The sequence below is a fragment of the Mesoplodon bidens genome (assembly GCF_964165515.1).
Source record: "Mesoplodon bidens genome assembly, chromosome: 9".
Lineage (NCBI taxonomy): Eukaryota > Metazoa > Chordata > Mammalia > Artiodactyla > Ziphiidae > Mesoplodon > Mesoplodon bidens.
Genome location: NC_138166.1, coordinates 8,842,766 through 8,858,468, shown reverse-complemented (window position 1 = coordinate 8,858,468; position 15,703 = coordinate 8,842,766). Strand labels below are relative to the sequence as shown.

At 37.8% G+C, this 15,703-nt stretch overlaps 1 protein-coding gene across 4 annotated transcripts in view; it reads right to left on the bottom strand.

Annotated features, from left to right (window-relative positions):
• Nucleotides 1-15,703, bottom strand: part of FAM185A (family with sequence similarity 185 member A) — a 78,543-nt gene that overhangs the window by 47,589 nt on the left and 15,251 nt on the right. For all 4 annotated transcript variants that reach the window (XM_081244108.1, XM_081244111.1, XM_081244110.1 and 1 more), the window contains exon 5: nucleotides 3,936-3,977. In XM_081244108.1, the coding sequence (XP_081100234.1) occupies nucleotides 3,936-3,977 (42 nt within the window). The remainder of the gene's footprint in view (nucleotides 1-3,935; nucleotides 3,978-15,703) is intronic.

Below are 15,703 nucleotides of genomic sequence, written 5' to 3'. Positions count from 1 at the left end.
TAGAATTCTCATACACTGTAGAAGAAAATGTAAAATGGAACTTTGGGAAAAGTCTGGTAGTTCATCATAAAACTAAACATAAACATACCTACTCAAACCAGCAATTCTCTTTTTAAAAAATTATTTTACTTGGTATTTTAGAATTTAATCCATATTTTATTGTCACCCCCTCACCTGCCCTCTTCATTTATTTACTTGGCCACGCCGTGTGGCTTGCAGGACCTTAGTTCCCCAACCAGGGATTGAACCTAGGCCCTCAACAGTGAAAGCGTGGCGTCCTAACCACTGAACCACCAGGGAATTCCCTCAAACCAGCAATTCTATTCCTAGGTATTAAGAAGGGAAAAAAAAAAAACATATACATATATGTGTGTATGTGTGATATATACACACATATATATTATATATACACATATAAATAAAATAAATGTATATACATACATATACGTACATATATATAATACATATGTACATACATATAAAATAAATACATACACACAACATGGGATTGAACTGCGCAGGTCCACTTACACATGATTTCTTTCACTAAATACATACTGCAGTACTACACAATCTAAAGTGGGCTGACTCTGTAGATGGAGAATCACAGATGCAGAGGGCCAACTGCAAAGTTATATGTGGATTTCTGACTTTAGGGAGGGTTGAAACAACTCCTGCACTGTTCAAGGGTCAATTTTATACATAAAATCTCCATATCCATAAAATAACTTGTCTAAGAATGTTCATAGCGGCTTTATTTACAATTGCCAAAAACTAGAAACAGCTCAGGTAGCCATCAACAGGAGAATGGATAAACAAACTAAGCTTTCTAGTCACCTGCTTCCATGTTGGCACCCCTCTGATACAACAACTAGGTGGTTCTCTTTAAATACAAATTGTATATCTCCCCTGCTACACCCTGTTGTAGTTGGAATAAAGTCCCAACTCTTACCACATCTATAAGGCCCTGTGATCTAGCTCTCACTTACCTTACCTCACACCACTTTCTCCACAAGTCTCCCTTCTATATCTCAAAAATTATAAACTCATTCCATTTTAAGGGCTTGCACTGGCTGTCCTCTATCTGGGCAGCTGTGCATCCAGAATTTTACATGCCTCTTTCCCATTACTCTGGGCTTAATTCAAATCTCTCTTCTCCAGACCCTCCCCAATTGCTAAACGAAGTAGCTTTCTTTTCCCCTCTCTATCTCATTACCCTCTCTTATTTATTCATTGTACTATGTGAAATTATCTTTCGTTATTTACATACCTACCTACATACCTGTTTTTTTCTCAGCCTTTTTTTTCTCAGGTGAGCATAAAGACATCTTGTTGACCAACATATTCCTCAGTACCTAAACGATTTCCTATTATAAGGCAGGCACTCGGTAAATATATGTAGACTAGTTATTGCCATATGGTTGTCTTCAAATGCTAACACAATCTTAAGATCAATATAAACAGTGACATAGTTTATACTTTCTTCCAAAGTCTTAATAGAGATATTCAAAGAATTAAAGGAATTTAAGAAATGAACACTTCTCTTATTATTAAGGTTAAACATTGAATGACTACCACGCATTGGGCTGTGCTTTACATTATTTAATTTCTCAAAAACTTTGGGCTATATGGGTGGTAACCATGTATAAAAATGCAAATTCAGAGAGATTTAGTAATTTTTTCAAAGCCACACAGCTAACATGTGGTAGGACCAAATTCACAGTCTTCTCAAGTCCATGCTTTTCCACACTATCACAGATCATGATAACTTAATAAATGCATACTTTTTCTCTTATTTTGAAAGACTCTTCTAAAATAGGACTCAAAATTTATCAATGATGTTTACAAAACTAGAAATTCAACCTTTATTTACCTTCGCTTATTTGAAATTTTTAAGAACAACCTAAAGCCACAGATGCCATTTATGTTTCACTGAAAAAAATTATAAAGGCTCATTAAATACTTCTATAATTGTGGTCAGTTATATTTCTTAACACTGAGCTCAGGTAATTTTCTCTGAATGAACAGAGATTTATTTAAGAAAAATAAAACTTTGCCTTAAAATCTCTCTAATACCTAATAGTGGGAAAAGGGGAAAGTTAATAGGGGAAATTAACAAGAATTCATAATGTTAATCAATTATACAGAGTGCGAAACCATCTTCAAAGATGTAAATTACTGATCATTTCATCCTTGTTATTACTATTCTTTTTCAGTATGGATAAATAACACATTTATTTCCAGTTTTAGAGAGAATGGTTTTCCCTTTATGTTCCCACAATTCCATCCAACAATAATACTAGCATTATCGTATTATATTAGATTATAAGTATTCCTCATATTCACATCTGCCTAAAGGGCCTGCTAGTGGGTAATGAAACTTCTCATGCCTCCCAATTTGGAATATTCCCCTTCTTTTTCCTCCTTCCCTACTGCTACAAACTCCACCCATGTCTAGGACTTTCTCTCCTCAGCTAGCTCAGCTTCTCACTAGTGTACCTTTTTTTCACCCTAGAAACTTCCCTTACTATCCCCAGATGTATGTACCCTCTGATGAAATGGCCTGAAGAGTCAGCAGTGAATTTTGCTCTCTCACTGGAAAACAGGTAAATCCTGTCATGTTTTAGTTAAAATGATTTATAATCATCACTTAGGAAGCCTTTATCTTCTATTTATCCCTCACTGAACATAAAAGTTATAATGTCTAGAAAACTTAAAAAAGGATGTGCACTCTAAGCCAGAGAATCCAGAAGGAATGACAGTGAAAAGGATTGTTGGGTATATTCACTATTTCAGTCAGCACAAAGAAAAAGAAAATGTCAAATGTCAAAAAGGACAAAACCAGGAGGCCTGGGCATTCACAATGGCAATAAGCCACAGCTGCTCAATAAAGAGGGAGTTTCCCATCCCCAAATCCCTACCCTCTAAGGCCTCAAAAACAACCACCATTCTTAGAGCTCACAGTGTTCCTTCACCCAACAGGCAAGCAGGTGCTATTTGGGTTAGAGAAAAGCTCTGTCTAAACTATCTGGAAGAGACTTCCCTGGTGGCACAGTGGTTAACAATCCGCCTGCCAGTGTGGGGGACACGGGTTCGATCCCTGGCCTGGGAAGATCCCACATGCCGCGGAGCAACTAAGCCCATGCACCACAACTACTGAGCCTGCGCTCTAGAGCCCGTGAACCACAACTACTGAAGCCAGCGCACCTAGAGCCCGTGTTACAGCCCGTGCTGCGCAACAAGAGAAGCCACCGCAATGTCAGCCCGCACACCGAACAAAAAGTAGCCCCCGCTCACCGCAGCTAGAGAAAGCCCACACGCGGCAACGAAGAACCAATGCAGCCAAAAACAAACAAACAAACAAACAATCTGGAAATCTGAACTTTTGCTCCCACAGGCACAGCATCACATGTGGTGATTAGGTCTAAAGTACCATTAGCCACTATTAGTTCTGGCCTAGGATTAGAACAATTACAATAATTTAAATGGCTATTATTTATTGAGTATTTAAGCATATGTCAGACACTGTGCTAAAGTACTTTATATACCTCATTTAATCCTTACAAGAACCCCATACGATAGGTACTTACTGTTATTTCTATTTTTTTCAGATGTGTAAGCTGAGGTACAGAGAAGTTAGGTAATTTGCCCAAGTGTAGAAAGTGGTGAAATCAGAATTCTAACAGTATTCTGATTGATACCAAACCTATAATTATACAGTATTTATAGGATGATGAACCAATGAACTTCCAGAAATAATTTCACATATTCCTATACTGGGTCTGCCTATATTTGACCAGGCAGAATCCTAACAGGTATATCAGGATCCTATTAGGTTCATCAGCTAAACTGTAGACTTTATTTACTCTAATTAAATATCACAAATATAGCTATTTTAAAAAGCACACAAAATTTACCAACCACTTAGCACATACCTACTGTGATGTTACCCATCTTGCTTTGTAATGTTATATTACCTGCAAAAGAGAAAAAGACAACTTTAGACATTAGAGATAATCTAAAAAGGAACTGTGTTAATGGTATCCTAAAACACGGTTAGATATCCACAACGTTATTTAATAACATTGTTATTGTTGTTGGCAATTTTTCTCAGATCACAAACCTAGTGAGAGATTCAGTTGCAACTCGAAAATAAACAGATTTAGGCAACTATACAAATTCTCTTCCTCGACCCCACATTAATCTTTTATAGCATAACTAAAAAACAAACCCCCATACTTTCTGGCAAATATGGAAGAAAAATAATGATTCTTCTAAAACCCAAAAACGAAATAATTACTTAAATGTGCTCAATATTCATTTTCAATCTAAACATCACAATATTTATCAGACCACACAAAGCCAAGTTTTGAACCAAAGAACACTAAAATAATCCATGGAAAAAAGTAATTATTATTATTTTTGAGGCCAGTTTGGCGTGTCTATCTGTTAGATTAAAGTGGTTTCTGTGCCAAGAGTTTAAAAGTTTTGGGGCAGGAATAATGAAAACACTGAAATACGACCAACAAAGAAAAAAAATCTTCAAATATTTCCACCTTTCAATGGAAATATATTTTCTAGGATACGTATAGGATATTACAACCATTCTTCCCAGCCCCTTACTCCAATACCAAAAACAGTAGGATTTTTCTTCATATGTGTTTGCATGTATAATTACTTGTAGAGTCATACTACCTATATTTACTGCACTGAAAGTGTAGGCAATATTATCTCTTCTACCATAATTCCAAAACTACAGTAAAAAGTAAAGGAATAACATCTCAGAATTAATCTAGAGTAAGTGAAATAATTTACTTCATTTCATACCTCTTGTAAATACTGACATGTATCAGTACCTGGGAAAAAGGAAAAAAAAAAAGGCACTTGATTCATTTGTCCAAAGTCAAATGTGCTCTAAAAGTTTTATATTCCATCATACTTCATGTGAATATATGAATAAAATTGGGCTTGTGTGGGCTTCCCTGGTGGTGCAGTGTTTGAGAGTACGCCTGCCGATGCAGGGGACACGGGTTCGTGCCCCGGTCCAGGAAGATTCCACATGCCATGGAGCGGCTAGGCCCGTGAGCCATGGCCGCTGGGCCTGCGCGTCCGGAGCCTGTGCTCCGCAACGGGAGAGGCCGCAGCAGTGAGAGGCCCGCGTACCGAAAAAAAAAAAAAATTGGGCTTGTGTGAAGTTAAGCTTATAAAACTATTTTCAAGTTACAGTAAGTTACAAGGTTGTGAAGATCCTCCTGTTAAATGGTTAAGTAAATAAATATTATTTCATTGGTGTGCTCTAGATACTCTTCCAATTTTCAAACCCAGTAAATGCAGATTCACATGCAAGTAGTAGCCAAAGATCTTACAGCTTCTAAGATGGCTTCCAATGATCCCTGCCTCCTGGTATTCATGCCCTTGTATAATCTCCTCCACTCATGTGTAGGAGATTTGCTTTGCTTTTACCAAAGAGAATACTAAGGGCAAAAGTGATGGGATGTTACTTCCAAGACTAGGTAACAAAAAGATTCTGGCTTCTGTCTTGCCAGCTCTCTTTTGCTCTGATGGAAGCCAGCTTGCCATGCTGTCAACTGCCCTATGAAAAAGGCCCAAGAGCAAGGACCTGAAAGAGGCCCCAAGCCAATAGAATCTAAACTGAATCCTGCCAACAACCATGAGTGAACCAGGAAGCAGATTCTCTCTTGGCTGAACCTTCAAATAAGCCCATGGCCCCAGCTGATACCTTGATTACAACTTCGAGAGAGATCTGGAGGCAGAGGACCCAGTTAAGCGACACCCAGATTCCTGACCCATTCAAAGTGTAAGAAAATAAATGTTCGTTGTTTTCAGCTGCTAAATTTGTTACACAGGAAGAGGTAACTAGAAAAGATTTTGAGAGCTGGAAGTGGGGTGATGCCACAAGAACTAACTAAAAATATTGGAATAGCTTTGGAACTTGACAGTAGGCATAGGTTGGAAGGATTTTTAGGAGCATGGTAGAGAAAGCCTAAATTGCTTGAACAGTGTGTTAGTAGAAAGCTGGACTTTGCGTCTACTTCCCATGAAGGCTCAAAAGGAAGAGAAGAAAATGTTTTTGGAAACTGGAGGAAGGCAGATCCCTGTTAAGTAGTATTGGAAACTCTGCAACACTGTCACTATCAGTACCGTGGAAAGTAGGAAATGTGCCTAATGAACTGAATGATCTAGCCACGGAGACTGCCAAGCAGAGTCAAAGTGTGGTAGGCGCTGCCTATTTTTCCTTGACGCTTCAGTAAAATGCAAGAGAAGAAAGATAAGCTACACTAAAGGACTGTTAAACAACAAAAAGACCAGGACATGAATGATTTTGAAAAGTCTCAGCTTCTCAAGATGGCATAAGATGCTCAAGGTAAGAATGGCTTCTAAAAAAAAAAAAAAAGAAAAGAAATAAAAAGAATGGCTTCTATACAAAGTTTGAATCCAGGGCACGGCCAGAACACGGCCTAAAAATAAAACTGGTGGATTGACTGTAAAGTCTTTTGTTAAGAATCCAGAAAGCTCAAGGGTGATACCTCACAGTATTAATCAGTTATACAAAAAGTCCATTAAACAGATTATGGGTATCTCACAGATCCTCTCAGTCAAACAATAGGTCCTCTAGAAAGCTTGAGAGCACTGTATCTTAATCTCTCTGCAGAAGTCCATATTTTGAAGAGATTCTTGGCTGTGACTTTTATCTAATGGAATAAACCCCAATACGATTCACAGGAGGCTGACAAAATTTTTGAGAGAAGTGTATCGGCAAACACATTGCTAACTTCGACTGAAAGGGACAGTGACGGTACAAAGTGAAATGAAACCATTCAACCCCCCAAATTCTGCTGGCAGGAAGCAAACTGAGAAAACTCCTCAGCTGCAAACACATGCTACATTTCATGAAAAAGGAAGGATGACTCAGAGGGCAAACCTGGAACCCTAAAGAATTACCGCAAGGCCTTGAGATCTAATCAAGTAACCTCCAACGTTTGCCCACCTGAATTTCAAAATCATTATAGACCAATGACTCCTTTGTGCCCCTTATTTTCTCCTCTTTGGACAGGAAAGTCTATAGAAATTATCCTATGCATATCCCATCCTTGTATTCTGAGTGTGTAGGTGGTGTATGTGGGTTGAGGGGGCTAAAGAACTTGTCTCTTCAGTTCACAGGTCTTCAGATTCAGAAGAACGATACTTGAGTTATACTTAAGCAACTATACCCAAGGAGGCTCATCTACATCTGGATCTGATTTTGATGTAGAGATCCTGGACTCTGAGGAGATATGTAATGGGATGAGACTTTGGGAAACTTGAAAGGAAGGGAGTGTGTTTTGCATGTAGGAAGGACCCAAATCACTTGCAGGAGTTGCAGAGAACAGACTGGCCATCCAAAACCTTACAGGCTATCTGGGGAGATGCACATATGAGAGGTTAAAAATTAGAATTTATTAATAATTATAAGTGAACGTTGTAACTGAACAGTATGAATTAGTTGCCACAGCCATTCAGAGGAAACAGACTAAAAAGACCTGGCATGAACAGGGAGAATAGTGATATTCGAGATATCACCAGAGTGGAAGTTTGAAATGTGGGTAAAATTTGATGGTGAAGGGAAAGGATTTTGTGGAAAAAATAATGAAGTAAGCAAAAGTAAAAAGGCATAACTATACACGCTATTATTTAAATCACACTCATCAGTTAGGCTGGAGCAATTAGGCAAGTCTATGAGGACAGGAATTAAGTCTTTCTTATTTAGGGTTATATTTTGAGACCTTAGTATATTGCCCAGTACATAGTAAATACTATTATTTTTTGAACAAATGCTCAAAATTAGTTTGGAAAAATAGGTAAAAATAAATCTGTAGAAGAACCATAGAGTGCTTAGTCTATTGACTTTATCCTACACTGAAGGAGTCAATGAAGAATTTCAAGATAGGCAACAATACAAGAAAAACATCTTGTATTCCTTCCTAATCTTTAGGAAAATTAAGCTAGGGTGAGACACTCAGAATTCTCTTTACTGTTTTCACCTTATGAATACTTCAAAAATAAGGTAAAGCAGACCCCTGATATTTGTGATTTTAACTGTTAGTAAAGAACTATGACATAGTTCTACAGTCAGTCATTTAGCTAGTAGTAAGTTCAGTCACCCACTCAGAAAGACAAAATTTTGGAGCTTTATTACCTTATATTAGTCTTCAATGAATGCAGTAAAAATTTACTTTTCTAAATGAAAATAGAAAATGTGGTCTTTCTCAAAAAGTTAATCATTAGTGCTTGTAATGAAAGTGAAGTGATCAAGAAAACAACGGTTTTAGAGCCATAAAATAGAAGCTTTAGATCCATTAAAAAATGAGGACTAGTTCACATTATAGCAGAATCTGTACAGTCTCAAACTACCTCTCTCTTGAATGTTAGAGTTCTGTACAGTAAAAGCATAACAGAACAAGAAAAGTATGGAACTAATTTTAAATATAAAGAATATAACAAAATATTTTTATCAACGCTAAAGGATTTTTAAGCAATAAACAAAAAAAAATATTCTCCACTTATATCAAAATATTTAGAAAACCTCTACCCTAAACAGAAGTATTCCAAAGTCATTAAAATATACAACATGGAACTCTTATCTCCAATACTTTGTGGAATAAGGTAGAATATTGTAAAGTACACAAATCAACCAAATGGGCATTACTAACACAATTTTCTATATTTTGGTTTCACCTATTTCATCTCCAAGCACTGAAAATAAACAAATCAACTATTTGAGAGGAGTAGATCTTTGCAAAAGCCTTCCTTCCAATAAAGCAGATGCCATATGGTCTGTAATAATTATGTGTGCTTACTCTTCTTTCAAGTTATGAAACTTTTACACAAACCCCAATTTTTGAGAAATTATATAGTTCTCCTTAACTAGCAACTCTTCATTCTAGTGTGGTCAGAGGAAAAATAAGCTATCGATTTAAAGATAAACATCAGTTTATTTTTCTTCACTAAAATAAATGTAATTATGGTAAAAACAGCACATATACTTTCATAATCCAAACAGAGAAAGCAAATATCCTTAAAAGTTAAATCCTTTTTGTGCTTCTTTCTTAGGGGGAGGGCTGTGGGAGCAGGAAGAGAGAGATTTTTTTATTTGCAAGCCACAGGGTTAAATGCTAAGAACATGGAGGTAAATAAAACACGACCTTTGCTCTTTAATAAGGCAAGAATTTATGGGTCAATGGAAGGCCAGCGATGGGGGAAGGCTGCTTTAGCTGAGTACTAAACGATTACTAAAAGTCAATGAGATAAAGAAAGCCGGGAAAATCATTTTGGGAAGACTATAATTGATCAGTATGATCAAGGGCTCTGATCAAAAACTCAGAAGTAAAGAACAAGTAAGAATATATACAGGAAGAAGTAAGAGACTGTGTAATTCTAGAAGACAAAGCATAAGGTCAGAAAAAGGAATTAGTAAGTTAGCTAAGTCACTGTGGCAGTGGAAAAGGGTTTGGGTAAGAGAATGCCACGTTCAATGTGCCTTTCTAGTAACCAGCCATAGCTACAGTGAAGAGGATGAATTTGAAGAACGCAAGACTGGAAGCAAACTTACTGTGAGAGTTGAGGCAAGAGATGACAAGAATCTGAATTAGAATAGTAGAAGTTTGGGGACTTCCCTGGTGGTGCAGTGGTTAAGAATCCACCTGCCAATGCAGGGGACACGGGTTTGATCTCTGGTCTGGGAAGATCTCACATGCCGCGGAGCAACTAAGCCCGTGCGCCACAACTACTGAGCCTGTGCACTAGAGCCCGTGAGCCACAACTACTGAGCCCACGTGCTGCAACTACTGAAGCCCACGTGCCTAGAGACCACACTCTGCAACAAGAGAAGCCACAGCAGTAAGAAGCCCATGCACCACAATGAAGTGTAGCCCCTGCTCGTCGCAACTAGAGAAAGCCCATGCACAGCAACGAAGACCCAATGCAGCCAAAAATAATCAATCAATCAATAAAATTAAAAAAAAAACAAAAGAACTGTAGAAGTTTGAAAGAAAAAACTGGGATAGATTGAAGAAATATTTAGATGATAAAACCTACCTATACTTTGGGATTGATAGATGTGGAAGGTGATAGAGAGAGGAATTTAGGGTTACTTCTAGATTCTAGCTTGGGAAATTAGGTACATGGTAATATTAGAGTCTGCAAATGGAAATAAAGGAGGAGGATTATATTATGGATGAGGTTGGGGAGGTGAGGGCTGGGAAAGTAGGAGAAAAGAAGTTAGAAATGTGAAGTCGTTTGAGAAGCCTGTAAAGATCCAAATGGCTACATCTACTAAGGAGATGGATGTATAAGCTGGAAGTCAGCACTAGAGATACATATTTGAATTATCAGAATACAAGGGTAGTTGAGACTCAAAAGTGTATAAGATGCCCAAGGAAAAGAAAGAATGGAAAAACAATGAAACAAGGATGAAATCCTGGAGAACAGCAAGGGGGTGTGAAAAGAGGAGGAACTCATAGACATTTGAGAAAGAGCAATTATAAATATAAGATGTGACACAGACTGCCAGTACCCCTAATACTTGTGTGCCTTTCTCCTTCCTTAGAACACACTAAACTCTTTATCTCAGACTTCTGCAGTTAAAGTCATTTGAAAACATTCTGGCTAACAAATTTCTCACATGATCCTCTATGATCTCTCTTCCTTTAGTGGAAGCTTGGAAGCCACACACTGAAAATGGCGGCATCACCTTTATGAAAGGAGCCCAGTCCCTCTAAGGACCTGAGCGGAGTCCAAACACTGCATGAAATAGCAACATATTTTATCATATGTCTAAATCATGAAAAAAAACCTATGCTGTCTGCACCACAAAGGAAGCTGTAATTCCCCTCTGGTATTTCGTATAAAAAAGTTTTAAGTGTCCAGATTCAACATTAACATAAATTATCATGTGTTAAAATGACAAACTTCACAATGAACTTAAGAATAAACACTAGAATTAGAACAAAGCATTTTCATGAACTTCATGAAGAGTTCCATTTAATCCAATAAAAGTTCCTTTCTTTTAAAATTTTATATTACTTCTGACTTTCTAAATTCACAAGGCAGATTTATAAATTCACCAGAGCCTATCTGTCCTTCTTAAAGCAAATTGAGACATCTCTTTAAGAAATTTTGAGTGCTATCAAAATGATCAACTGTATTTGTATAGTCTGTATAACTTTTACTTCTGTGAAAGTTTCTAAAATCCAAAGTAATTATTTAAGGAAGAGTTTATGCGTGTACAAGTTGCTACATCTTTGGGGAACAAAGGACGTCTGAAGTAAAGAAAAATGAGAGAACTAATAGCCATCAGTTTATGTATTAATGTATGTTCCCGAAGAGGCTAAGATAAGACCCCAAGTTATATAGGGAATCTAAATATTTTAAATGCAGTTTTATTCATTAATCATGTATTCCAAATAATAACATAAGTTAAATATAAAACACTAAAATGACTGTCATGAGTACTCCTACATATTAACCCTAATTAATTTGTTTAAATTATGTCATAAATAAAATCAATCCCAGCAAGCCTTTCAAGGAAGCTTTTCTTTCTAAGTCAGGAGACTATATATCTATATTTTAAAAATATATTTACTAGAATATATATAAATACATGTATATCTCATATATACATGTACAGAATTCTTTTAAAATCACAAATATTCAAATAGCAGAATATAATAAAATGTACTTTACACAGAATCTAATTTTTTATAATTTAGAAGGAAATCAAGGTAGTAAACTGTCACAAAATTTTATATCTAAACACAAACTATCCAAGTACTCATTCTCCCACTAGGTTCTCAGTGCCAGAACATTGGGGAATATTTGTTGAGTCAGTGAATAAACTAGTTTCTTTTGTATTAGAAGGCACACATACTTAATAGATGTGATTCAACCAACATTACAAATAGTAAATATTACTAGTCAATTAGATTACTCATTTTCTTACCAAGAAAATATTGTTAGCTCTACTTAAAGATTTCATTTTGAAAACCATTTAAGACAGATTTTTCCCTTCTCTACACACAGGAGTCAATTTGCAAAGCCAGGATAGACATATTACTCCTTTCATTTTCCCTTTCCTCATTACCTCTTAAGTATTCAGCAGTATGTTGGGTATTAGTTTGCATCAGGGCATATGAACAAAAAGAATATACAGACAAGAAATAAATTTCATGCTGTCTTCCTTTCATGGAAGACTTAGAAGCCACACACTGAAGATAGCAGCATCACTTTTAAAGAATGAACCGAGTCCCTGAATGGCTCCACGGAGCTAAGCTGAACCCAAACACTATATGGAACACCACATTTTCATAAGGCACAAAAATCCTGAAATTGGAATTTACAAGTTAGAACCCAGCTGAAGCAGTGCATCTGTGCTGTAGTGCTGTCTGTCTAGAGGAAACATCTCTAGAGTGACCCAGGTAGCCCTAAAAGCAATGATGGAATTTGGGTTGCAATCAAGAAATTCACCATGGCTATGTGCACATATTTGTTTGAACACTGTTTAAAAACATCTCCTAAAAAGTCAAGAAACCTGGATCAAATTCTTGCTCTTCCACTAATTAACTTATAATTGAGAGCAAACAATTTGACATTTCTAAGTTTTGTTTTCTTCATTTGTAAACAGCCAATTATCCATTAAATAAAATGGGCTGGCTCACTTAGGCACTCAATACATGTTTGCTTTCAACATGCTTTCAAACAACCACCCCCAACCTATTAACACAAGGGCTCCAAACTCATATACCCGGTGAATCTATGAAAAAGACAGTTATTGTCATCATATTTGTGGTACAAATGGCTTTTTACAACATCTGTATGTTGGGTTTTAAAAAAATCTACCTTAAGAGAAAGAAGCCAAACTTGGACTTCCCTGGTGGTGCAGTGGTTAAGAATCCACCTGCCAATGCAGGGGACATGGGTTCAAGCCCTGGTCTGGAAAGATCCCACATCCCGCAGAGCAACTAAGCCCGTGCACCACAACCACTGAGCCTGTGCTCTAGAGCCCACGAGGCACAACTACTGAAGCCCTTGCGCCTAGAGCCCGTGCTCTGCAACAAGAAAAGCCACTGCAATGAGAAGCCCACGCGCAGCAACGAAAACTCAATGCAGCCAAAAATAAATAAATAAATAAAATAGTAATAAATTTACATTAAAAAAAAGAAAAAGAAGCCAAACTAAATAAATCCTGAACAGGCAGGTCTTAGAATGTGTATATTCTATGAATTTGTTTTCTGTAAGTCAGATGTATAAAAGTAGCAACATATTTTCCTGTAAAAATAAGTTTTTAAGATTCCCAAGCTAGTTTATTTAAATACAGCCAAAATATGGATCTAATTGGTGTTATATGACCATCACCACTTAGAACAAAGACTTCAGTGGAATATATATTCAGAGTTCCAGCTTGGGATGATCCCTGGGAGGTATCTCTCCCTACTAAAATCCCAGTAGCTACAGCATAGGGACTTCCTTCCACCAGTCATGACTCTAATCTTCTAACCTATTAGGATGTAGGGCTAGAACACTGCCTGCTCTTCCGTACCCATCCCACCTCCACACTCCAAACTCAAGGAACATGTGCATATAATCCCTCAGGACAAGGATGGAAATAGGGATGGCATAGGAGGGGGAGGCAAGAAACTTGGGCCTCTCTTAAGGGTAATTTAAAAAGTAGGCAGGCACAGAGTATGACTAAGAAATGCCGATGGTTTTCTCAAATCTCTCTTTCATATACTTACTACCACTGAAAAACCAAGCAGAGTGAGGGCCAAGGACTACATGGAGAAAGCAGGGCTGAACAACATGGAACCTCTTCTACAGTGGCAACTGGATCAAATTTTCCCTTCTCCTACTTCTCTCTGCTCTACCAGTATTACAAACAAGAAAGATGATGCTCAATCCTTCCACTAGACCATGAGTTCTTTAAGGATAGGTATCATCTCCTGCCCAACTTCATACCCTTGGTGCCTGAAAATCTGGCACACAGTAGGTGGTCAATAAATGTACTGCACGAATGAATAAATGTAACGGTAGTGGGTGCTATGAGCCATCATTCAGAACCCCTCTGTAACTGCAGGGCTTATTTTCCTATCTATTGGGAATACTGCTGGCAGACAGTCTTCAGCTCTCTGCTCTCTTAGGGAATTGCCTTATCTGAAGAGAGCCATTTTGATCCAAGATCATTGTGCTTCTGGGGCAGTTTGCATCTAAGGATTGGGGATATAAAGGTCCATCTCCCCTCACCCCAACTTGAGACAATTCTGAGGACCATCCCAGCTTCAGAGCACCCCTTTGGGGTTGTTGAGACTTATCAAGTCTAACCTCTCCTGTGGAAACTGGGCTTTGTTCCTCTGTATGGCACTGGTCCCCAGAGGCCTCCCTGGTAAATTTGCTACACTCTAATTTCCATCTCAGAGTCTTCTTTCAAAATCCCAACCAGAGACAACAGTTCAAAAGAGGATCTAGGTCTGGCTCAGACTGAAACCACCGAAGGAAAGCTATCTGACTTCACATTAAAGGTCAGTAAATATAAAAGGTTTTATAAAGGCTAAAGAATGAACTCTTGTATTCCTAGCAATTTGTTTCCATTTCAGCCACTGTAAGTAATCAAGAGACCTACAGTATTTTACGGAGTGAAATAAGTCAGAAAGAGAAAAACAAATGCCATATGCTAACACATATATATGGAATCTAAAAAAAAAAAAATTTGTTCTGAAGAACCTAGGGGCAGGATAGGAATAAAGATGCAGACGTAGAGAATGGACTTGAGGACATGGGGAGGGAAAGGGTAAGCTGGGACGAAGTCAGAGAGTGGCATGGACTTATATATACTACCAAATGTCAAATAGATAGCTAGTGGGAAGCAGCCGCATAGCACAGGGAGATCAGCTAGGTGCTTTGTGACCACCTAGAGGGGTGGGATAGGGAGGGTGGGAGGGTGACGCAAGAGGGAGGGGATATGGGGATATATGTATATGTACAGCTGATTCACTTTGTTATAAAGCAGAAACTAACACACCATTGTAAAGCAATTATACTCCAATAAAGATGTTTAAAAAAAAAAAGAGACCTAGAGTATTTTGAGGACTGCTTCAAAAAAGTACATCCGTTTTACTATCATGTAAGCTACTAATGTACCAAGTTCAATTCTCAACTTACTTAAAAGAAAGCAAAAAAATTTAAACATTAATGAATTCCATGTAAACATGGTGTAAAGCACTGCAGAGAACAGGGCTGTTCTTATCATGGGTGTTAATCAACATGTGACATGATAAGGAATTGCTTTTCCACTAAAAATTACTCAATATATTAAGTACAGTACTTTTAGTTACAATTAACAGTTAAAAATACAATGCTTAGGGGCTTCCCTGGTGGCGCAATGATTGAGAGTCCGCCTGCTGATGCAGGGGACACGGGTTCGTGCCCCGGTCCGGGAAGATCCCACATGCCGTGGAGCGGCTGGGCCCGTGAGCCATGGCCACTGAGCCTGCGCGTCCGGAGCCTGTGCTCCGCAATGGGAGAGACCACAACAGTGAGAGGCCCGCGTACAGCAAAAAAAAAAAAAAAAATACAATGCTTACATAGAAGTCATTGTTGAAATATGGAGTTACAAATTACCAGAACTATTCAAGGCACACCTGAGTAAACAAAA